The sequence below is a fragment of the Perognathus longimembris genome, chromosome 1, assembly GCF_023159225.1.
Source record: "Perognathus longimembris pacificus isolate PPM17 chromosome 1, ASM2315922v1, whole genome shotgun sequence".
NCBI classification, from domain to species: Eukaryota; Metazoa; Chordata; class Mammalia; order Rodentia; family Heteromyidae; genus Perognathus; species Perognathus longimembris.
The window spans coordinates 160,239,985-160,263,381 of NC_063161.1; the positions used below are offsets into that span (position 1 = coordinate 160,239,985).

The 23,397-nt window shown below is 61.9% G+C and overlaps 1 protein-coding gene across 2 annotated transcripts in view; it reads right to left on the bottom strand.

Moving 5' to 3' along the window:
• Positions 1–23,397, bottom strand: part of LOC125350896 (guanine nucleotide exchange factor VAV2) — a 137,208-nt gene that overhangs the window by 44,638 nt on the left and 69,173 nt on the right. For both annotated transcript variants that reach the window (XM_048345767.1, XM_048345771.1), the window contains exons 3-4: positions 14,275–14,333; positions 1,334–1,402 (exon numbers count right to left, since the gene is read on the bottom strand). In XM_048345767.1, the coding sequence (XP_048201724.1) occupies positions 1,334–1,402; positions 14,275–14,333 (128 nt within the window). The remainder of the gene's footprint in view (positions 1–1,333; positions 1,403–14,274; positions 14,334–23,397) is intronic.

The window sequence follows — 23,397 nt, forward strand, 5'->3', positions numbered from 1 at the left end:
CGTGCGGCGAGACATCCAGCGGGAGCACACCTCGCTGGGCCCCAGGAGCGGCGTCGGGCGTGAGGGGAGGCAGGCCCCGGCCTGGGCCAGAGGCTCGGTCACCGCCGGGGGAGGGGGCGGGGCTCCGTCACACACACACACACACCGGGAGGGGGCGGGGCTCCATCAGCGGGCATCACTGCCACACACACACACACACACACACACACACACACACACACACCCCGGGAGGGGGCGGGGTTCCATCAGTGGGCATCACTGCCACACACACACACACACACACACACACACACACACACACACACACACACTCCGGGAGGGGGCGGGGCTCCATCAGCGGGCATCACTGCCTCACACATACACACACACACACACACACACACACACACACACACCGGGAGGGGGCGGGGCTCCATCAGCGGGCATCACTGCCACACACACACACACACACACACACACACACACACACACACACCGGGAGGGGGCGGGGCTCCATCAGCGGGCATCACTGCCACACACACACACACACACACACACACACACACACACACACACCGGGAGGGGGCGGGGCTCCATCAGCGGGCATCACTGCCACACACCACACACACACACCACACACACACCGGGAGGGGGCGGGGCTCCATCAGCGGGCATCACTGCCCGGCCTGGGCTGAGATGGAGGGAGAGAGAACCGGCAGGAGGCTGCCCGGAAGGGAGCACTCAGTTTATCCAGGAACAAAGAAACACTGTCTAATACAAGAATGAGGCGGACGGGCGGTCGGGAAGCCCAGAGGCGGGGCTCCAGCGAGCCCCTGGCCAGGGGGACACCAGACGCAGCCGAGAGCTGGCAGGCTGGGTCCCTCCCCGCAGGACGGGGTTCGCATCTCTACCACCCTGCCCGTCTAGCCCAGCCCAGGCCCAGGCCCCACCCTGCCAGCAAGAGGCCAGCAGAGCTACATCCGCCAGGGACCCGGGGCCCTTCAGAGAAACAGCACAGCTCGGAAATGGCCGTGTGCAGGTGCAGCAAAGAAATCCTGAGAGATGGCGGGCGGGGGGAGAGGGGCAGGCGCAACATGGCGTCTCCCACTGCTGCCACTCCACAGAAGCAAGAACCCCCGACCCCCCCCCCCCCCCACATACACACACACGCGGAGCCTGCGGGGCGAGCTGGTGGCCTTCTGGGAAGTAATGGCGATGAGGGCTGCCGATCCCTGAGCTGGCAGCTGTCTGCACTGTGCTGGGCTCCCTGTGAGTGCTGGGCCCCGGGGACTCTTCGGCACCCCCCCCGCAACCCCCCCCCCGCCCCCTCCGCCTCCCTGCGCCGCCTCCTTACTCAGCCAGCTCCTCCAGGCTGCGGTAGACATCGTCGTCGCTCTCCGTGGTCTCCTCCGAGGGAAAAGGCCTGCAGAGAGAGAGAGAGAGGAGGTGTGAGGCCCAGCCAGCTTGGGACCTGCCCGCCATCCCTCCCGGGGGGGGGCCTGTGTGGCCCTGGAGAGGGTCACAGGCGGCCCCCCTGGGGGCCCCCCTGACCTCCACATCCCAAATGAGAGTGTGGGGGGGTGACGGGCTTTTGTCTCTTGTCACCATGTTGCTGTCACCTGCACAGTAGTCACATTATGGAAATTAAGTGTGGGGTGCCCTGGACGCCTCACTGTTCACGCAGGAGGGGGCAGGTGGCCAGCGCCAGTCCCCCGGGGGAGGGCAGGGGTGGGAGCTCCGGGGGGGGGCGGCCTGCCATGCTGACGGGACAGTCCCCAGGGTCGGCCCAATGGCCAGGACAAGCCCATACAAGCTGAGACCGGCCTCCGCTGGCCGAGTGCGAGGCTCCGCTGCCTCCCCCATCCCCCGGCCCCCAGCAAGCACCGTGGGCAGACCCGGTCCAGAGGCCATGACCGGAAAGCTCTGCCCACCCAGGGGTGTGCCACGGGAGAGCTCCTTCCCACCACCACAGCCTCGGGGTCACGCCACAACGGCACCCTGGTGCCAGTACCTCCCTCCTGGACCACCGCGTCCCCAGACAGCCTGACCCGACCCCCACCACCCTGCACCCCTCAGCCAGCACCCCAGACAGCCTGACCCGACCCCCACCACCCTGCACCCCTCAGCCAGCACCCCAGGGCAGCCTGGCCCGACCCCCACCACCCTGCACCCCTCAGCCAGCACCCCAGGGCAGCCTGGCCCGACCCCCACCACCCTGCACCCCTCAGCCAGCACCCCAGGGCAGCCTGGCCCGACCCCCACCACCCTGCACCCCTCAGCCAGCACCCCAGGGCAGCCTGGCCCGACCCCCACCACCCTGCACCCCTCAGCCAGCACCCCAGGGCAGCCTGACCCGACCACCACCACCCTGCATCCCTCAGCCAGCACCCCAGGGCAGCCTGACCCGACCCCCACCACCCTGCACCCCTCAGCCAGCACCCCAGGGCAGCCTGACCCGACCCCCACCACCCTGCACCCCTCAGCCAGCACCCCAGGGCAGCCTGACCCGACCCCCACCACCCTGCACCCCTCAGCCAGCACCCCAGGGCAGCCTGACCCGACCCTCATGTAACGGTGTTAAGGGTATTTGCAGGCTGCAGGCCTTTGTAACTACCGGCTTCCTGCAGACTGCTAACGCCCCAATAAAGACTCCAGGATGGGGCTCCTTGGATAATTTACCTTATAACCAGTAAAGGTTAAAATGTGTACGGTAAAACTTACGAACTACTTAATCTCAATAAAGAAAATACACAAGCCCAGCCCCTCCGTGTAGCCCCAAGGGCCAGTTCTAAGACCCCTGCCCCGCTCTGTGCCGGGGGGAAGCGCCTCCTGGCCGGGGTCAGCCTGACATTGGCTGGGCGCAGACAGTCAGCGGGACGGGGACTGCCGGCCTCCACCAGCGAGGCAGAGAGCCGCACGCCGGCGGGGGCTGGAGGCTGGGAGAGTACGGGGGGGGGGGGGGGCGGGGAGGGCTTCCGCCCCCGCCAACCGTGCCACGACCCAGGCCCCGCAGGGGATCTCAAGTCTGAGGCCTCTGGGCCGCGTGTCCTCGACCCTGTGGCTCCAACGTCAGTAGCCGGTGTTGGAGGACACGGCACGCTTCGGAGGGACCTCTGCCCGGCGGGCCCCATCTGTCCTCGGCCCCCCTCATCGTCGTGACGGTGGAGGTGCGCGTCCTCGGGTCACGGGCCACCGCGATGCCCTGGCGAGCAGGAACTAGAGGAATCCATTCTCCCGGCCACGCCACAGAGCACAAAGCCAACGCAAAGCCCAGCACCGGGCCGGCCGGCCTGCCAGCCAGAGAGCTGGTCCCCGCACAAGTGACCAGAGAACATGCTGGAAACTCGTCCAGGCTGACACCTGGCCCCCGGGGCCCCAGAGGCAGCCTGCTTCCTCCCTTTCCGCCTGACACCCCACTGCCGGGGCCGGTTCCCGCTGTCCTGTCTCTAACGTCACATCAGCCAAGTCTGCTTGCTCCAAACGTTCACTTTTGCTTTTCATTTTTAACTGAACCTTTATTTTCCAATTAGTACACTAAAGCTAGGTCTGTTCCAACTCCGAGTATGAGTCTCATCCGGGTTACCTTCTGCCACCCAGGAAAATTAGCTCTGGAGACCTCGTTACAGCCTCCAAGCCCTGTTCACCAAGGGCATTTCGGCACCTGCTTCCCTAACACAAAGATGGTGTCGCTAGGCGTCGGTTGGTATGGCCAGATACTGGTGGTTCATACCTGTAATCCTGGCTCAGGAGACTACGGTCTGAGGATCTCAGTTCCAAGCCAGCCCAGGTAGGAAAGCCCATGAGACTTATCTCCAATTAAACACCAAAAGCCAATTAATCACCGAAAAGAAGTAGCGCTATGGCTCAAGTGGCAGAGTGCCAGCCTTGAATGAAAAAACGCTACAGGATAGCTAGCACAGATGTCTAGTTCAAGCCCCAGTGTCAGCACATGTGCACGTGCACGCACGCACACACACACACACACACACGTTGGAGCCCACCAAAATAACACACAATAGTAACCTCAAAATTTGTGGTCTCAGGTTGTGTGCATGATTTCCCTAAGTTCCCCCTTTCTGCGCCTCTTCTGATGTCCTTCACCTGCCCTGCCCAGCAGAGATAACACAAGAATGTTAAAATGAGAAGATAACACCGCCGCCTCTATAAACCTGTACTACTCAAATTCCAGCACCACTGTGCGGGCCACAAAGGCCCTGGAGAGTGGAACTGCAAATGCAATTAATTTCTGTCACAGCCAAACAAAGACAGTGACTGGCTGCCAGGATGGGAAGAGGAGGAGAGAGAGACAGCCCGCCAGGGCCATGCAGGACTCTGAGCCAGGACGGGGGGTGGGGGGGAGGCTGTACAAGTAGGTGGGCCCCCTTCCAGTCCTACCTCCAGCCTGTGCTCAGCTCAGCCCTCCCCTTGTCCTCCCCATGCATCCTAGACCCAACATCTCTCAAGGCTTGACACAGCCCCCACCTCATGGAGAAGGTTTGACCATTCTCTCAGCCCTGGTCCACCACTGACTACAGCTAGAATGGGATGGATGGATGGATGGATGGATGGACAGATGGACGGATGGTGGGTGGACCGACAGGTAGGTAGGTAAGTGGATCAGTAGGCTGATGAGTAGGTAGGTGAGGAGGCAGATAAATGGGTGGGTAAGTCATGGATAGATGGATAAATAGATGAGTGGATGGACGGATGCACAGGTGGATGATAGAGCAATGGGCAGATGCCTGCATTAGTAGGTGGATGGGTAGATGGGTGAGCAACTGGATAATGGATGAGTTGCTGAGTGGCTGGACTCATAGTTGAGCGGAGTAGGTGAACTGTTAAGTAGATAAATAGGTGAGTTGTGGTATGGGAAGATGGAAGAATGGGTGGGTGGATGGTGGGTGGATGGCAGATGGATGGATGGATGGTAAAAGTCTGGATAGCTGGACAGGTGGTAGCAGAGTCGCTGGGTTTGTAGGTGGCTGGATTCATGGACAGATGGATGAGTGGCAGATGGACTCAGGAAGCATTTCAAGGAGCACTGGTGAAAAACCACACACACCCAGCAGAGTGGGGCCTCGGGCTGGGCAGCCAGCCCTGTGCCCGACTAACACTGGGGCCTCGGGCTGGGCGGCCAGCCCTGCCCTGCTCCCGACCGGACACTGGGGACCCATTGGCACCAACAAGGGAGAACTGGGACCAGCTGCAGCCCCGGGCCGGGAAGGGGCCGGAGCAGGTCTCCGCGGGCGTCCTCTTGCTGTAAGACCTAGCTGCAGCTTGCTCTCACTGCCAGCTGACCTCTCCATCCCCATGGGTCCCCCGCTCCCCTCCCCTGGCTGCAGGAAGCTGTCCCTGGTGTTGATGTGCTCGCTGAGCGGGGCCTGGGACACGGCAGAGACCGCGGTGAGTGCTTGAGCAGAGCGCAGGGAGCCCCCCAGAGCCCCAGGATGGGCTCGTGAAAACTCACTCCCTTGTGCGGCGTTTCCCCCGCACCACGCAGAGACTGCACGGATACTCACACAGAAAGCAGAAAACTGCCAGGCGGGAAATCTCCACGGGGGAAATCTCCACTCCCCGCGCCCCGCAGGGGCTCCTCCGGCTCCTCCAGCACCCTGGCCTCCCTCGGAAGCTTCCAGGCCTCCCTTCTCAAGGAGCCTCCCGTTCCCTCAGTCCACCGTGGCATCCAGCGGCCATGACCCCGTGTGGACAAACCCACGCAGAACAATTCCACTCTCAGTGCCAGAGCCACACGGGGTGCAGCCCGCGTAGGGGACACGTGAAGAGGTGCTTAGACCCGGAGCCCAGAGAGGGACGGGGAAGTGTGAATCCCGCTCCCAGGAGCTTCGCTCTTTCTCCACTTCCTCCCTCCTGGCCCTAGCACTTGACTAGCACTTGAGCCACAGCTCCATTTATGGCTTGTTGATGGTTTCTTGGAGATGAGAGACTCATGGAGGGCTTTCCTGCCTGGGCTGGCTTTGAACCGTGATCCGCAGATCTCAGCCTCTTAGTAAGTGGCTTATATTATAGGTGTGAGCCAACAGCACCCAGTTTGAATGCTTCTTTTTTTTGGGGGGGGGGGGTTGGGGTGAGGATGTCGGTCATGGGGCTTGAACTCAGGGCCTGGGCATTGTCGCTGAGCTTTTTTGCTCGAGGCAGTGTTCTTCCACTTTGAGCCACAGCTTCACTTCTGGTTTTCTGGTGGTTAACTGAAGACAAGAGTCTCATGGACTTTCCTGCCCTGGCTGGCTTTGAACCACAATCCTCTGATCTCAGCTTCTTGAGTAGCTGAAATGACAGGCGTGAGCCACCGGCACCTGCTCCAACATGGCTTTTATGACAAAGTAGCCAGAAAGCAAAGCAGGCAGGTTCTGGAGCAGGGCCCGAGGGTGAGAGCTAAGTATTCACATCCAACAGCAGGGGCTCGGTGGGGGCACGGCTGCTGAGCGGGGGGAGGGGGGGTGTCTGTGGGCGCTCCGGCGAGGACGCGAGGGCGGCCTGGGCCTCCAGCCCCGCAGGCTCCTGTCATGAGCTCCAGATCCAGGAGGGGGTGGCGCGGGGAACTGGCCGCATCTGGCCGGGGCCTCTGGAGCTTCGGTCCAATCCAGGCTCTGGTGCGGGGCCTGCTTCCCAAGGAAAGCCCTCCACCCCGGACAGGACGTCCTTCCCACAGCCCGCAGGCTGGGTGTCCGCTCACCCTGCGCCCTGTCTACCAGCAGCCCGGCCCAGAGCCCAGCACGGCCCTCAGCTCCGGCCTCCACCAGAGACTCTGAAACACACACAGCCACCAAGGGGGCGGGGAGGCACCGAGCCAGACATGGCAGCTGAAGCACTGTGCCTTCGCTTTGCCCGGCTAAGCCCCGGGTCCCCCAGCTGCAGGACAGGGGTCGGTGTGACTGTTTACAAGCTGAGATAAAGCGTGTAAGGGTCTAGGCTCAAGTCCCGCCACCAGCAAGTGTCCGCTCTGCCGTGGGGCAGGTCACTCTCCATCTTATCCCCGGAGCCAATCTACCCTGAGATCGAACCTCCACTCCCCGGCCTCCACGAGCGGTGGTAGTTCCAACAAGCCAGGCCCCTGCTCCCCAAGGCGCCCCACAGGACCACCTGGGGTCCCCCACAACTGCACGACTGCAAAGCATCCTCAACTCCCAGTTCTTCCACCACGCTAGGGTCCCGAAAGGAGGTTGGGGTCTGGAGGGCACTCCAGCTTTGGGTCACTGCTTGGCTGTGGCACAGCAGACATGGCATAGGCCCGCCGGTCACCTGGCACGCTCGTGGAGAAAGTGGCGCATGGCCGAACCCGAGCCACGTCCGCTGCAGACCGGACGGGGGGCGGGGAGGGCCGCGCCGCCTGCGGGTGCCCGGGTCAGCCTCGCAGGGCAGGGGCTGGGCCTTGCGTTGGTCTCCGCGATGGTGAGACGCGCTGCCGGCCTGGGCGTGCGGACCCCGCCTCAGAGGCTCAGGCGAGCCCAGGGCCCGCACCCACCTCGCCCAGAGCTCACGCGTGTCCCAGTTTGCCCAGCATGGATGGCGCTTTCGGCTGGAAATAGGGACAGGCTAGCCACCTGGTCCCGCGTGTTGTGTGCACAATGGCTGTGGACCCTGGCCAGGGCTCGGCTTTGTATCCTCAACAGCCAGAATCTGAATCGGGCTCGGACGAGGCAGGCCGCACTCGGGCTCAGCTTCACCCAGCAGGAGAAGCAGGCCAGGAGCCGGATGAGAGTGGGGGCTGGAGCCCAGACAGACAGACAGACAGACACAGACACACACACACACACACACACACACACACACACACACACAGAGCACAGGACCTGGATGACAGCCTCTGGCACCATGTGCCAGGGAAGTACAGCTGCCAGGCAAACTTGAAAGGCACATCGAGGGCAGCAGCCCCTGGACTGCAGGCGTTTAATTACTCAGAGGCACCTGGGCAAGCGTCCTAATTGGTGGGACAGCCTTGAAGCCCCAGGGTCCCACTTATTAAAAATGGCTTTCTGCTAAACCGCCCCAACTGTCAAAACAAGCCCAGAGACAGACAGATCAGGCCTCCGTCAACAACAACCCACCAGTCCAGACGCCCGAGGGGGGACAGCCACTCCCAGCTCAGTTTTCCTGAGCCACAGATGTGGAGAGATCGTCCCCCATCATGAAGGCACCCTAGGACGAGGGGGTGCGGGGCAGAGGCACCGAGCCCGGCAGCCGCGGGCTGGGGAGACAGGAGGGACTTCTCGGAGGCGGCAGGAGGGAAGTAGTCTGAAGGACAAAGCGCCACGACTGGTTAGTATTCTGGATTCAAGCCGGACAAGGCGTGGCAGGAATCCTGGCTGGGCCCCTTTGGGGTCCCCCCAGGGATGTAAGCACCCAGCCGAAGCTAACCTCCGTGTTGGATAAGGAAGGAGAAACCGACCGCCTTCCGTGCAATTCGTGAAGGAGCAGGGGCCTGAGTGGACAGGAGGGGCCGATGTGGCCGAGGAAGGCAGTGGATAGACAACTGGCCGCAGGACAAGGACAAGGTCTGGTGGGGCCGAAATACAGTGAGCACCAGGATCCCCAGCCAAAGACGTACGGAGCTGGGTGCTGGTGGCTCACACCTGTAATCCCGGCGTGAGACTGCGATCTGAGGATCACGGTTCAAGGCCAACCTAGGCAGAAGAGTCCCTAAGACTCTTATCTCCAATGAACCAGCAAAAAGAAGAACAGCTGTGGCTCAAGAGGTAGAACATCAACCTTGAGAGAGTTCAAACTCCAGTACCAACACACACACACACACACACACACACACACACACACACACACACACACACACGCCCCTGCCCAGGCAGAGGGGTTGGGAAAGCAAAGGCACCACTGCCCCCTGACTGTGAGCCCTGCCTCTGCCAGGGCCCAGCAGGGGCGGAGGAGAGGAAGTGGGGAGTGTGGATAACTTAGGGCCACAGGGGAGGGAAGAGGGCACACACTGGAACTGACTGCAAAGGCCCCGAGTGGCCCCAAATCCCCGAGAGGCTGTGTCTGCCCTCCTGTCTGGACCCGCACAGGGGCGGAGGAGGCCTCGCGGTCCTGCTGGGTCCACTGCCTGCCCTCCCCGGTCCCGGGGCAAGGCGCCTAGCCCCACCTGCGGACAGTGGGAGAATGAGATGTCTCCGCGGCCCTACTGCTGTGCTTCTGGTTTTCCACCTGCCTGTCGGGGAGCACGTGGCCTCTCCCCAGAGGACAAAGCCCCGGCGCCCTGCCCGCATGAGCACGACACAGGAAGGTGACTGGAGCCGCCACACAGCGCCCAGCCAACAGTGTGGCGCGCGCGCATGCGCAGATCCTCCAGGGAGGCCGGCACAGCAAGGAGCTCTGAAGATCCTGCCCTCCTCCTGGCTCGCAGGTCTGCGTCCACCTCCAGAACCCTGAGAACCGGGGCCAGGCCGCATGTGTTGGGGTGGTGGGCACAGCGTGCTGGGTTTGTGTTGCCTCCAGCTAGTGTCAGAGGAACAAGCGTGCATTGTCGCTGCAGATGGTGCCCCGTCAACACATCCCAAGGGCAGGCCTTCCTTCACAAGCGCACAGAAGTTGGCATGGAGGGCAGGATCTGCTCAGCAGGGAGGATTCTGGGTAACCACCGAGTCCCTGTGTGACCCAGGCAAGACCCCTCCCCCCTCCGTGCCGCCAGGGAGACAGGGGTGACCCGGCAGCTGGAGGCTCTCAGGTCCCGGCCCCCCACATTTCCTGCTGAAATTTCTGCTGGGAAACAAGGGTCAGCCTGGCGGCCTTGGCCTTGGCGGCGCGCCTGGAGCGAGGGGCCTTTCCCCCGGGCACTCTGCCTGACGCGGAGGGCACGCCGACACGGCCTGCCCTTCCGGCCACGGCAGCCTCTCCGGGTGCGGCTGGGACGCGTGGCGGCACCCTGGAAGCCATCTGACTGATGAGCCCCGGTGAGAGAGAGCAGAGCAGGCAGGGGCTGGAGAGGGGGTCTCTCCCCCAGAATAGCTCTGTCCAGACCTTCCTGCCCAGGCTGGCTTTGAACTGTGGTCCTCAGACCTCAGCCTCCTGAGCAGCCGGACGGCCGGTGTGGGGCCGCCGGTGCCCGGCCTCCCCCACATGCTGCAACTGGGGGAGCCGTGGTGGGGAGGCGCCAGGCTGGACGGACAGCGGTCCCACCAGAGGGGCTTCCTGTCTCCATCCCCAAGACCACGCGAGATCCCGCAAGGCGGAGAACGGTGTGGCAAGCGGGTGCAGGGATCCCGCGGCATGCAGTCACCCCCTCCCCCCAGCCCCTCCTGCTGGCCACCGGGCCCTCACTGCTGCCTCCTCCTACCCTCGGGCTCCCCCCACCCTGTTCCCCAGCCTTCCCGCACTGGTGTCCCCCCCCCCCCCCGCCGCTCCCCAAGCCTCCGGGCCCCACGAAGCCACGGAAGGGCTTTGTCCAGACAGACTCAAGCCACTGGCTACCAAGAACCCCCCCACCCCCGCACACAGGAAGGCCACCGTGCCGCCTCCCCTGGTCCTGCCCAGCCCCGCCCCCGGGCCCACACTCTGCAGAAAGACCAGGCACATCCGGCTCCAAGTCCCCGCCCGTGGGCCTCGGCCCCCGTGCCATCTCCCCCGTGTGGGCAGACCACCCGAGGGACCCCTTCCAGCTCCCGCCTGCTTCCTCTTTCCCCTCCCCCTTCCCCTCCCCCACCCTGGAACCCAGGGTAGCCCCACCTGAGCCTGGAGGCCCGAGTGAGGGCCAGGCCAAGTTGCTACCCAACTGTTACTGACCCGGCCAGTGGGACTTGGGAGTGCGGGAGCCAGTGTCACATGAGAGAGCAGGCCGGTGACCCAGCAAGGGGCCCCACGGAGCCCCCACAGATCCGCCGGTGACCACAGGGTGCCAGACCCCCAAAACCTGGACACCCCAAATCCAAAGGCAGGCTCTCCTGCCTCCCGGTCTTCCCTAGAAAGGAACTCAGTGCCTTCCACTTGCCACACAAGGGTTCTGGAAGGAAAGGCAGCAGGACCCCCATCAATCAGGCCGGCCCGCCCGCAGAGCCGCCAGGACCAGGCAGCCAGGCGTCTGTGTCGCTAGGTGGGACAATTAAAACCATCTTGCTGGCAACACGAGCTGCTGAGCAGATGAAAACTGCCAAACAGTCCAATTACCTGGAATTAGCAACGCAGCACCAGCTGGGAAAGGGGCGGGGGACACCCGCTGAGCGCATGCCAGAGAGACCGAGCAGCACCAAAGGGAGCCTCGTGCCCCCACCCAGGGAAGGGCAGCCGGGGGGAGGGCAACTGGAGGGGCAGGGCAGGGGGGAGGGCAGCTCAGCGGGGAGGAGAGGACAGAGGGAGGGGAGGAGAGCCCAGGGGAGAGGGTGGCACAGGGCCTTGGCATGGGACCTCGTCCCTTGGCTAGGGCTCTGAGACTCTGGTGGAGGTGACCCCCACCCAGAAAGCCCTAGAGCATTCTCCAGACTGCAGTTTCCCCAGTCCATCCCACTGGCTGAGGGGCCTTTAGTACCTCTGACATGATGGAGACCTTGCTGAAACGAGGTCAGGGCTGAGTCAAAGGCGCCCGCCCTTGCGGCCCAAGAGATAAACGTCCCCCATCCCAGCCCCCCAGCAGGGACCCCGCTCCATCCAGCCGTGGGAAGAAGACCGGAGCAGACAAGGCCGAAAGCATCAGGGCACAGGCTGGCTGTCAGCCACAGCTGCGGCCTCGAGCCCCACGGGGGGGGGGGGGGGGGGCCTGGCCCTCCTGGCAGGCGGGAACCTGGTCTTGGGGTCTTGGCTGTGGGGAGGGAGGGAGGCCGTCCCCCCAACACCCAGGGATAAGGCTCCCCACTCTGCCAGTGACGTGTGAGTTGTTTATTCTAGTGATTTTAGTTCAGAACATTCTGTGGTCCTCAGATCTGGATCCGGGCGTGTCTGGTACTCTGAGAATCTGCTTGGAAATGAAGAAGGGTGTTCCGGCTCATGTGCTTCTCCCGCCCTAAACCTCAGCCTGACCCTTGACCCTTGACCCGTGCCCACTTGCCCTGCCCACCCAAGCCAGGAGCCGCCAACACAAATCCAGTTCTCAGGACGGAGGGCGGCCTGTCCAGGCAAAGGACCACGCGTGACTCAGCCTTGGGAGGAAAAGCAGCCCCGCCCCTGCCACGGCCTGGAAATCCCACGGGGGGGGGGGGGGGGACTCCGCTGGGCCACAGGGTCCCGCACGGGGCAGAACGGACGTGGAGTGCCGGGGGCAGGGGAGCCCGCGTCCCAGAAGCGGGGTCAGCTTCTGAGAAGAATCCAGAATGGGGGTCGTGCTGCCAAGCCCTCCCTCCCTCCCTCCCTCCCAAAGCAGGACATGCAGGGCACGTGGACTGCACCTCGCCATTGAAGCAGGGTATAGTGGGCGGGGCCAGCATGCAGTCCACCCCACCAGGCGGCGGAGGGGGGGCGGGAAGGGGGGAGGGAGGAGACCTGAGGAAGCACGGTAGCCACCCCAAGCACCCCTCAGGCCTCTCCCTGTGTGGGTCCCTGTCTCGGTGACACGTGGCCCACACTCGGAACGGAAGCAACACAGACTCCAAGTTTTCATCCTGTGTCCTTTTTGGAAGGACATTGTCCCTTAACTTTTGTGCTCAAGGCCGGTGCTCCACCTCTTGAGCCAGAGCTCTACTTCCGGCTTTGAGGTGATTACCTGGAAACAGTCTCTGGAACTTTCTTGCCCAGGCTAGCTGTAAGCCATGGTCCCCAGATCTCAACTTGCTGAGTAGCCCAGGCGCGGGCCGCGGGCGCTGGGCCTGCGTGTCCCTCTAGGAGGCTCCGGACAGAGTCGCGCCCAGCCCTGCCTGGCCTCCCTCAGCGTCCAGCCCAGCCTACATTCCTCGGCCAGCAGCCAGACCACCCCAGCCTGCCCTCACCCTCTCCCGTCCACCCTCTGACCCTGACCCTCCCCGACGCCCTTCTAACTACAAGCTGCATTGCGTCTACAGGCCCCCCTTCGCCAGTCACACTGCCTGTGGGCATGGGGCCGACGGGGGCAGTGTCCCCTCCAGCCTGTCGGCCTTCCCTTCCTCACCCCCAAGTCAGGACTGCTCCCCATCTGTAGGGTGGGCTCTGACATGGCGGCCTCCCGCTCCCCGACCAGCGCCCACGTACACCCGCCCCCCCCCCCAGCAGGCAGTGGGGGGGGGCGACACAGGGTCAGTCTCTGACTCCTGGGTCTCTGGGCGGTGTCAGTGGGGCTTTGCTAGCAAATCAGCCGCGTGAGCAAAGCGCAGGGGTTGCGAGAGGGCGGGATGTTTTTATTTTGATTTTTTTCAAGGATCACGCCGGGCTCCGATCCAGCCATGGAGGACTCGGGGTGAGTCCTCGGAGCCGTGGAGGACTCGGGGTGAGTCCTCGGAGCCGTGGGCGGGGCATGTGGCTTCTCAAGAGGGAAAGAGGCGAAACCAAGCCTTTTGCGGCTGAAGAGCGCTGGAAAGCACTTCTCGGTGAAGCTTGGCTGGAGCCCCTGTGAAGTGCTGGGGGACCCCAGGACGCCCGGGAAGTGACACCCCGCGTCGGGGGACGGCGCTCAGCAAGGTCGCCCCGGTGACGAGGCCCTGCCCCCGGGGGCTGCGGAGAGAAAGCTCCAGAACGGCGCTCAGGCCAGGAGGGGGAAAGCCAGGCTGGAGGAAGTGAGGAAGTCCACCTATCAGAACAGGACGGGGACTGAGAGAATTTGGCTGGGCGCCCCCCACGCTCAGGAAACCCTGTCCTTCCCTTCCGTCCACGACACACCCCCCCCCCCCGGGCCCTGCCTCCAGCTCCCCTTGTCCCGAGAGCAGCAACGTGTGCAATTCGCACGCGGCCCTGGAAGGCCTGGCTCCTGCCGGGCTTGGGGGATGTGACCTCTGAACCTGAAGCCCCTGCCTGGTAAGACACTGCTTCCCTGGGGCAACTTCTGTGCTGCCCCACCTGACCTGTGCCCAGGGGAACTCCACAGTCTCGGGGACCTGCCCTTGGGCTGGCCCCTCCGCCCGCGCCAGGACCCCGGTGCCGGCGCGAGGCAGTGCACTCAGACACCCGGTGATCCGTGAAGGGATCCATTTGCCGATCTCATTACCTCAATCAGAAGCGGCTTTGCATCAGTAACGTGTGCGTGAGATCCCCCCACACCCTGCGTGGCGCCGGCCCCGCCCCCGCCCCGCAGCCGGCAGCCCGGTGGTGGCGCGGCAGAGCAAAGCGGCCCGCACAGGCAGGCCGAGGACGACCTCCGGAACCTCGATGTTACCGGGCACGTGGGCGGCACGGACGTGAGGGGGCCCACCCCAGCCAGCGCCGCCCGGAGCTCACCTGATCCCTTTGTTCTGAGCAATGCTATGCAGGGACAGTCGGGACACGGCAGAGATGACCTGGGGAGACAAGCGAGAGAGCTCCTGTCATTTCACAAGCACACAGAAAGCCGTCCCCAAACCAGAACCGTTAGCTGAACACCGACCCCGCTCAGCACCTCCCTCTGGGTAAGACACAGAGCGGCGCGGGTTAGGTGTGGTGCCAGCAGCGTACCCGCTGTGGGCAGCACTGGCATTTGCTAAGGGCGGGGGGTGGCTGCACTGCTACCCCCGCCCCACTGGGTCCCCCACACACGCATGGGGGCTCATCACACACAGCTGTTCGGGAAGCCACGGCACAATTCACAACAGCTCGTGTTGACAGGTGGCGCCAACCCATTTCACAGATGGAGGAAGGGAAGCCCAGAGGGGTCCGGTGGCTTTGATCCACGTCCCACAGTGCGGGGCTCCACACCGAGGCCGACCTCCACCCCGAGGCCGACCTCCACCCCGAGGAGGCTGACCTCCACCCCGAGGCCGACCTCCACACCAAGGAGGCCGACCTCCACCCCGAGAACGACCTCCACCCCGAGAACGACCTCCACCCCGAGAACAACCTCCACCCCGAGAACGACCTCCACCCCGAGAACGACCTCCACCCCGAGAACAACCTCCACCCCGAGAACGACCTCCACCCCGAGAACAACCTCCACCCCAAGGAGGCCGACCTCCACACCAAGAACGACCTCCACCCCGAGAACAACCTCCACCCCAGGAGGCCAACCTCCACACCGAGGCCAACCTCCACCCCGAGACCGACCTCTACCCCGAGGAGGCTGACCTCCACCCCGAGGCCGACCTCCACACCAAGGCCGACCTCCACACCGAGGGTGACCTCTTCCACCCCGAGGCTGACCTCCACACAGAGGCCCACCTCCACGGGCAGTGTCTGCCCCAACTTCACCAGCATTTCAACAGACACCTGGCTCCCTGGAGATCTCAGGATGCAGAAAATTACCAATGTGGAAATAAAAATAGGGATGGGAATAGGCCCTAGTGGCAGAGTGCTGGCCTCGCATACACGAAGCCCTGGGTTCGAGTCCTCAGCACCACATATACAGATAGAAATAAAAGCCAGAGGTGGTGCTGTGGCTCAAGTGGCAGAGTGCTAGCCTTGAGCAAAAAGAAGCCAGAGACAGTGCTCAGGGCCTGAGTCCAAACACCCCGGCGGGCAGCACCGCCTGCTCTTCATCAGTGCGTCAGACCTCGTCCTGCTCTGTGGCGAGGCCAGGCCACGCCACCCACCTCCAGCACGCTGGCGCCGTCCACCAGACTCAAAACTCCTCAACCAGCCGGGCACCGAGGGCTGGCGCCTGCAATCCCAGCCACGCAGCAGGCTCAGCTCGGAGGATGAGGCTCAAAGCCATCCTGGGCGGGATCGGGCGGTAGACCGCCAAGCTTGGACAAGTAAGGCTAAAAAAGACAGCTCCCCGGCCCTGAGTTCAAGGCCAAGTACGGGTGCACATGTGCACACACTACTTGCGCATGAGCGTGTGCGCGCACACACACACTCTCACACACACACACACACACAGAGCTCTCAACAGCTATTCCTCACATCTTCAAAAAAAATTCACTGCGAGCAGACTTGAAGAGAGCAGAAGGCTCCACTGATGAACGTGGGGAAACCGAGGCAGGGGGGGAGGTGGCTGACCCAGGAACACAGGGCATGACACACGGGAGACAGGAGGAGAAGCTGCCAGGGTTCACTTAGGCGGGTTTCACAGGGCACTGAGCAGGCCTGACACAAAGTGCTGGAGAAGCAGGCGCGAGCCTCCATCTAGACACAACAGCACCTGTGTGTGTATACAAGTTTGCACACGTGTGCAAATGTTTGCATGCCTGTATACTGCTTGCATTTGCATCTGTGCCTGTATGGGCGTGTGTGCATTTATGTGCTGAAAGTTCTAGTGTAGTGTGTGTGTGTGTGTGTGTGTAATAAAATAGTCAGGAAAACTACTCACCTCCCCACGCAGACCCCCACCTTGGCCCGGGCTGTCCTGGGGAGCTGAGCTCAGAGGCGTTTTATGGGCATCATACCACTGGGCTCCCTACAAAGCCATCCTGCCCTGCACACCTGGATAGAGACAGTTGTCTTGCCTCCTGCCTGGGCGCACCCCGGACAGTGATCCACCCCACTTTGGGGCTTCTCTGGATTCACAGGTGCGAGGCTGCCACGTCCGGCTTTCTTTCACGCTTCCCGGGCTGGCCCAGCACCGCGGTCCTCCCAGTCTCGACCTCCTGCGTAGCTTGGGAAGGCAGGCCCACACCACCACAGCAGCTACTGGGTAAGAAGGGGTCTTGAGTTGGTTTCAGGTGGCTCAGACCTGGAGGACTGAAGTTCAAAGCTGGCTCAGGCAGAAAAAAACTGCAATTCTGCAATTCTATCCCTGACTAACCAGAAAAAAGTCAGACTGGAGGCTTGACTCGAGTGGTAGAGTGTCAGCTGTGAGCAAGGAAACTGAGCAAGAGCATAAGATCCCAGTAACTGCACAAAAAGGGGGAGGGGGGGCTGGGTCCTCAAGAACTTTCCTGACATTCTACCACTTTACTCCTATTGCATCCAGACTTTAGTCATGAGCACTATTCTGTCCCTAAACAAATCTGCACAACAAGGGCTTGGAATGTGGCCTAGTAAGAGTACTGGTAGAATACTTGCCTTGCATACATGAAGCCCTGGGTTCCGTTCCTTAGCACCACATATATAGAAAAAGCCAGAAGTGGCGCTGTGGCTCAAGTGGTAGAGTGTTAGCTTTGAACAAAAAGAAGCCAGGGACAGTGCTCAGGCTCTGAGTTCAAGACCCAGGACTGGCAAACAAAGAAACAAACAATAAAACAAACCTATACAACAGTGTCTTATTAGTAGTCCAAATTCCCAGATTTTAAAAAAAATCCCTATTTTTCTATTTAGACTTTCTACAGCAGAAGAAAAACGCTGGTATCAATTCATTTGTAATTATTTTGCCTATGACTGCCTGTTGAAAAATGAAGTTAATAAAAAGTAAAGAAAGGGGCTGGGGATATGGCCTAGTGGCAAGAGAGCTTGCCTCGTATACATGAGGCCCTGGGTTCGATTCCCCAGCACCACATATACAGAAAATGGCCAGAAGTGGCGCTGTGGCTCAAGTGGCAGAGTGCTAGCCTTGAGCAAAAAGAAGCCAGGGACAGTGCTCAGGCCCTGAGTCCAAGGCCTAGGACTGGCCAAAAAAATTAAAAAAATAAAAAGTAAAGAAAAAAAAAAAAAAAAGAACTTTCCTGACCAAACTTGCCTTGAACCTTGGTCCTCCCGTTCTCAGCCTCTCAAGTAGATAGGATTATAGATGTAAGCTACCAGTGCCCATCCCCTAGCAGCTATTTGAATTCAGGGCCCTGGGCACTGTCCCTTACTTTTGTCACTCAGGGCTGGCGCTCTACCCCTTGAGCCACAGCTCCACATCCAGCTTTTTGCTAGTTAAGTATCACAGACTTCTCTTTTGCAGGACGGCTTCAAACCTCCATCATCGGATCAAGTAGTTAGAAGTACAGGCATGCACTCTACCAGCAATTGGGGGGGTGGGCTGGGCCAGTCCTGGGGCTTGAACTCAGGGCCTGGGCACTGTCCTTGAGCTTCTTTTTGCTCAAGGCTACCACTTGAGCCACAGAGCCCCTTCTGTCTTTATCTGTGTATGTGGTGCTGAGGAATGGAACCCAGAGCTTCATGAATGCTAGGCAAGCCCTCCACCACTAAGCCACCTTCCCAGCCCTCTACCAGCCATTTTTAAAGGAGGGAAAGGCAGAGCAGGGCACTCCCTCCGCCTGGTGGCAGTGGACTTGGCCCCCACTGAGGGTACGCCCCATCTTCCTGTCGGTGCTGTTTCAGAGGCTGGGGCACTCAGAAGTTAGGGACCCGTGATCCACAGAGTTCTTCTGTTTCCTCAGACAGAACTTAATCGAGCGGCGGTGCAGCTGGCCAGCCGGGGCTCCCGCCCGCCTCTGCTACAAGGGGCCTTTCACAAATAACAAGCAACGTGGCTTTGGATGTTATTTTTGGCTTTTAAGGGCTCTGTAAATATTTAGAATAAAAATTAAAGCAATCTTGCTACACGTCTCTTGAGTTACTTGATTCAGTGCTGTAAAGATTAGACCTCGTAGGGCTCGGCCGGAATAGAAAGCTCACGCCGCTCCTCTCCGATGCCTCCCCTCAGCAGACATAGCTAGCCAACTGACAATTCTCCTCCCGGATGAGCCAGAGACGGCCAGAGAGTCCTAAACAGGGGGCTAGAGACCAGGTAGCAGCAGCGCAGGAGAGACAAGCCACGTGCAACCCCGAGTGCCGCATTCCAACAGCAGGCCACGCCAGGGAGCCGAAGCCCGGTGCACACGGGCCTCCGCACAGACAACTGAGGCCCCCGGAGGGACAGGCCGCCAGCCGCCCCGGCCACCTACACCCGCAGCTGGAGGAGGGCTGAGTTCTGACACCCCAGCGCCAGCCAGGGGCGGCTCTGGGAAAGCGTCGGGGGCGCCGGGCTCCTCCAGCCAGCGGCAGGCTTCCCAGCGGGGGCCTGTGCACCAGGAAGTAAGCGCAGACCCAGCCCAGGGGCGCGCGCCGGCAGTCACCAGTCACGTGCCTGTCCCCAGGGGTAGCACTCACGGGTGACGGATCAAAAGGCTCCGGGCCCGGGGCCCCTGGGGACGCGTGACAGTGTAAATGTCAACCGCTGACATTTCCCAACTCTCATTTCCGCCTCCCAGCTTCCATCCCAGGTGGCAGGACTGACGCCCCTCCCGGCCCCCAACGACCACGGAGCGAGCGCGCCCCGGAACGCCACACGCCCAGGGCGGGCCGCCCGGAGGAACGCGGGGCAAAGCTATCCCCAGCGAGGACCGTCACACCGCCTGCCCCTCCAAGCCAGACTGGCCCGCACGGGACCAGGCGGCCCTGGGCAGCCCAGAGGCCGGGGGGCGGGAGGGGGGGGCGCGGGGTCTGCCTCAAGACTGGAAACCCTGGCTCTGAGCCACCCAGCACCCGGCCCCCCGCCCATCGACTCCTGCAGTCCAGAGGACCCCGCCCCGCCCGGCCCGAGGGCCTCGGAGGGCCCTGGAATCTGCATTTCTGGTGGAGGCCCGAGGTGGCTGGGAGGTGCCCCATGCCCCCCGGACTGGATCACGGGGGGGGGGGGGGGGGCCCACACCACACACTGGGCCGCACCCAGACTGTCCACCCGCAGGGGTCACAGGAAGGACCTGGGGGGCAGGAGACGTGGTGGAGGGCAGAGCCGGCCCCGGGGTGGGGGGGGGCTCCGGAACGGGGAATCGAGACCCCATCGCTGAGGTGTGCCGTCCCACCTGCGAAGTGACCGGCTGGGTTGTCCTGTCAGCCCTGAGCTGGAGGAGCGGGCCAGAGCCAGGCTCCACCCTGGCCAGTCAGAGGCAAGGGCAGCACCGGGGACACATCCGAGCGGGGGGGGGGGGGGGGGGCCGGGGATGTGACACGCCACCCCCGCTCCCGGTCAGGAGGGGTGCACCGGCCCCCACGCAGCTCCCCGTCACCGGCCTGAGCATCCCCGTGCTGACAGGACAGCAGCGGGCCCTTGTCACGGGAGCTTTGCCGCTGAAGCTCGGACTGACGTCACGGTGCGGGCGGCAGGGACAGGGTGCAGCCTCCCCCGGGCGGCAGGGAGGGGGGTGCCTCCCCGGGAGCTCATCCACCAGGCAAGGCAAGGTAGCCAAAGCCCAGGAGGGGTGCCGGGGGCTACGAAGGTCTGGGTGCTGGCCGCAAATGTATGCGTGAGAACATTCTGGAAAGGTAGACTTGGTTTCCCAGCACTTTCCCAAAGGGTCAGCATGTCCCCCGAAGAGGGTGAAGGAGCAGAAGTCGGCACCGAAGGCTCCTGCCGCTCATCCGGGCCGCTCGGGGGGCCGCGCTCTGGGAATGGAGGGAGGCGCGAGGTCAGCTCAGACAAGTCCACGAAACAACTGTCTCCCACCGACGAGCAAGAGGCAGCAACCGGCACGGCTCGAGGGCTGAGAGAGAGCCAGCCGTGAGCGGAGGAGAGCCAAGCAAGCGCACGGCTGAGTTCAAGGCCCAGCCCTCGCACGGATGAAAACAAGCAGAGCAAAGAGAAACAGGGAGGAGGAGGAGGAGGAGGAGGAGGAGGAGGAGGAGGAGGAGGAGGAGGAGGAGGAGGAGGAGGAGGAGGAGGAGGAGGAGGAGGAGGAGGAGGAGGAGGAGGAGGAGGAGGAGAGCGGCTCGCACCTGCAGCCTCGGGCTGCGCAGGCGGGGCCTGGCGGGGCGCCCTGACCTGGGGCCCGGCTCCCAACACACTGACTTTAAAACGAGACTGGGTTTCTGTCCTGGGGTTTGGGACCCCCGGAGCCCCGAAAGCTGTGCTCCGCGGCACTTCGCAAGCACTGAAAGATGCAGTAAATGCCTACATAGGATGTACTCACGTGCACATCTGTGGGAGGGCGGGAGGGGGGGACAGAATAAGGGGGGAAGGGTGGAAGAGGGCAGCAGTGGGGTGCACTGGCCACACTGGCCACTGATGTAGGTCAACTACGCAACTCGTGGGTGGAGACGGGGGGGGGGGGCGGGGGAGAGGGAGGGAGCAGATGACATTACGGGAAAGGGAATGTACTTACTACCTGACGTGTGTAAACGTAACCCCACTGCGTATCACTTCTGAAACAATCATGAATTGGGGGGGGGGGAAACAAGTGGTAAAGGAGTGCACAGTGTGCGGAGCTACGAGAAACCATGTCGCATGCCCACTGCACAGAACCCAAAAGAGACACTGTAGCAAGGAATCCACCAGGACAAGGTGCCCACGTGATCAGCAACTGGCACGGTGAAAGAAACTCGTGTGCAACACCGTGCGCAGGCACCTTCAAGTTTTCACAGCTACGTCCTCCTTAAAAGAGACGGGCAGACGCCACCTAACGTGTGCACAGCCATCCTCACTGGGGAGACGAATCCTCTCCTCGACTCAGCCTGCGGGTCCTACCTACACCCACCACCCAACTGCGCAGGTCCCACGTGAATTCTCCCATTGATAAAGAGTCAGCACTCAACACCGGGACCCAAGGCGGAAGCAAGAGCCAGTTACACTCACCATGCCATGCTGCCATTGTCCTCAGAGTGCACAATGGCAGGGTACCCCTTCACACCACAGCCCCAGGAGCCCAGGGGAGACACTTACTCCCGGGAAATGCAGGGGTGTTCTCCAGAGACTGGATCTCTCAAATTGTAGGGGTATATGAAACCAGGTCGCTCAACTTTGGGTTCCAAGTCGTTTGCCAAATGTTAACTTGGGGGGATAGGTGGGTGGGTGGGTGAACGGATGGATGATGGGTGGCTCTACGGTAGACTAGGTGGGTAAGTGGAGGGAGGATGGATAGATTAGTGGGTAGACGAGGAGATGGACAGATAAGTGACTGCATGGGTGGGTGGATGGGTGGGTATATACATGAGTGGGTAAGTGGATCCACAGGTAGACTGGGTGGATAATGGAGGATGGATACATGAGTGCGTGGATTGGCGGATGGGTTGATGGACAGATGAGTGAAGAAATGCGTGTGAGTGGACAGGTGGATGGACAGATGGGCAGCCAGATGACACAAATGCAGGGATGGACGGCTGAAGGGTGGGCGAGGAGACGGGATCAGGAAAAGAGGTTCCACGGTGAACCTGCCTGGAATCTCCTGCCTCTGCCGCCTTAGAACACAAGCTGGCCTTGGAGCACTTGCTGCGTGCTAAACACCAGGATTAGTGCGGCGTAAATATTTCTCTCGAAGGTAAAGCTCCATTTATGAGACACAGACACAGGAACTGAAAAGAAAAAGGGCCCTGCCCCAGGCCACGGGGCAGAGAGTGACCCACTCAGCTCAGACTGAATGGCACGGTCCTGCCTCTCGCTGTCACCGAGGTCCACCGAGAGATGGAAAGAGGGAGAAGGCGCCTCCCCGTTCCCACGGCAACCTCAAGGGCTCCGTGTTGAAAGCAGCAAAGCCACAGGGCACCAGTGGCTCACACCCTTAATCCCAGCCGCCGAGGAAGCTGAGATCTGAGGATTTCAGTTCAAAGCCAGCCCAGGCAGGGAAGTCCATGTGGCTCTTACCTCCAACCACCACAAAGCCCCAAGTGGAGCCGTGGCTCACGTGGTAGAACACTAACCTTGAGCACAAAAAACTCGGGGTAGCACTCCGGCCCCGAGAGGAGCTGAGGCCCCCCCGAGCCCCCCCCCTACAGACCCTGGAGCTGGTCTCCTGTGGAAGTGATCTCAGTGCAGACCCGTGGCCACCGCAGCCAGGCCCGTCCTATCCCCACGGCACCGCGGCCGTGGACCCAAGCCCAGAGCCAAGCGCCCCACCGCCAGGACTAAGCAGCCTGCCTCTGGGGGGATCCGAGCCCGAGCCTGCGGGGAGCCAGCCTCCACCGAGCCTGCGCCACGGCCACGCGCACGACGGCAGCACCTCTCGGCACCCTCCTGCCCACAGATGGGAAGAGCGTCCCGGCCCGGGCCCTCCCCCTTCATTAGGGATGGATAATGAGCAGGCACTAACCAGCACACGCACGCCGGGCTCACAGGCCGGCCTTATCAGCCACCACCACACATCTGCAAACTTGGACGCAGGACGGGCCAAATGGCGGGTGATGAAACTCATTTGAATCTGTTGCCCCGGAAACTCACCTATCTGCTGTGGGAATCTGCAGCCCACACCGCTGAATATTCGGGGGGGGGGAAATCGCTCTAAATTGCTTTTCCAGCCCACACATTACCCTTCTGGGTTTTTTTTTTTTTTCCTTTCTCACATCCAAAGCAAGGTCAGGAAAAACTTGTGGCTGCCGCCTTCAGAATGACAATCGCCAGGCAAGCAGTGATTAATTGTGAGCTGCGTACGATCACAGCTTCGAGGCCGGAAACAAAAAACGAGGGAGCCGCAGCTGCTTCTTGGCCACTGTGTCCTGCCACGTGGTGGTCCAGTACCCCCTGCCTGGGTCACTCCGAGACCATCAGCAAGGTTCAGGAAGACGGGGTGGGCCGGTCCCCAGGTCCCAAGACAGCTAGCTGAGCAGCAAATGAAAATCACCACTCACCTGAGCCGG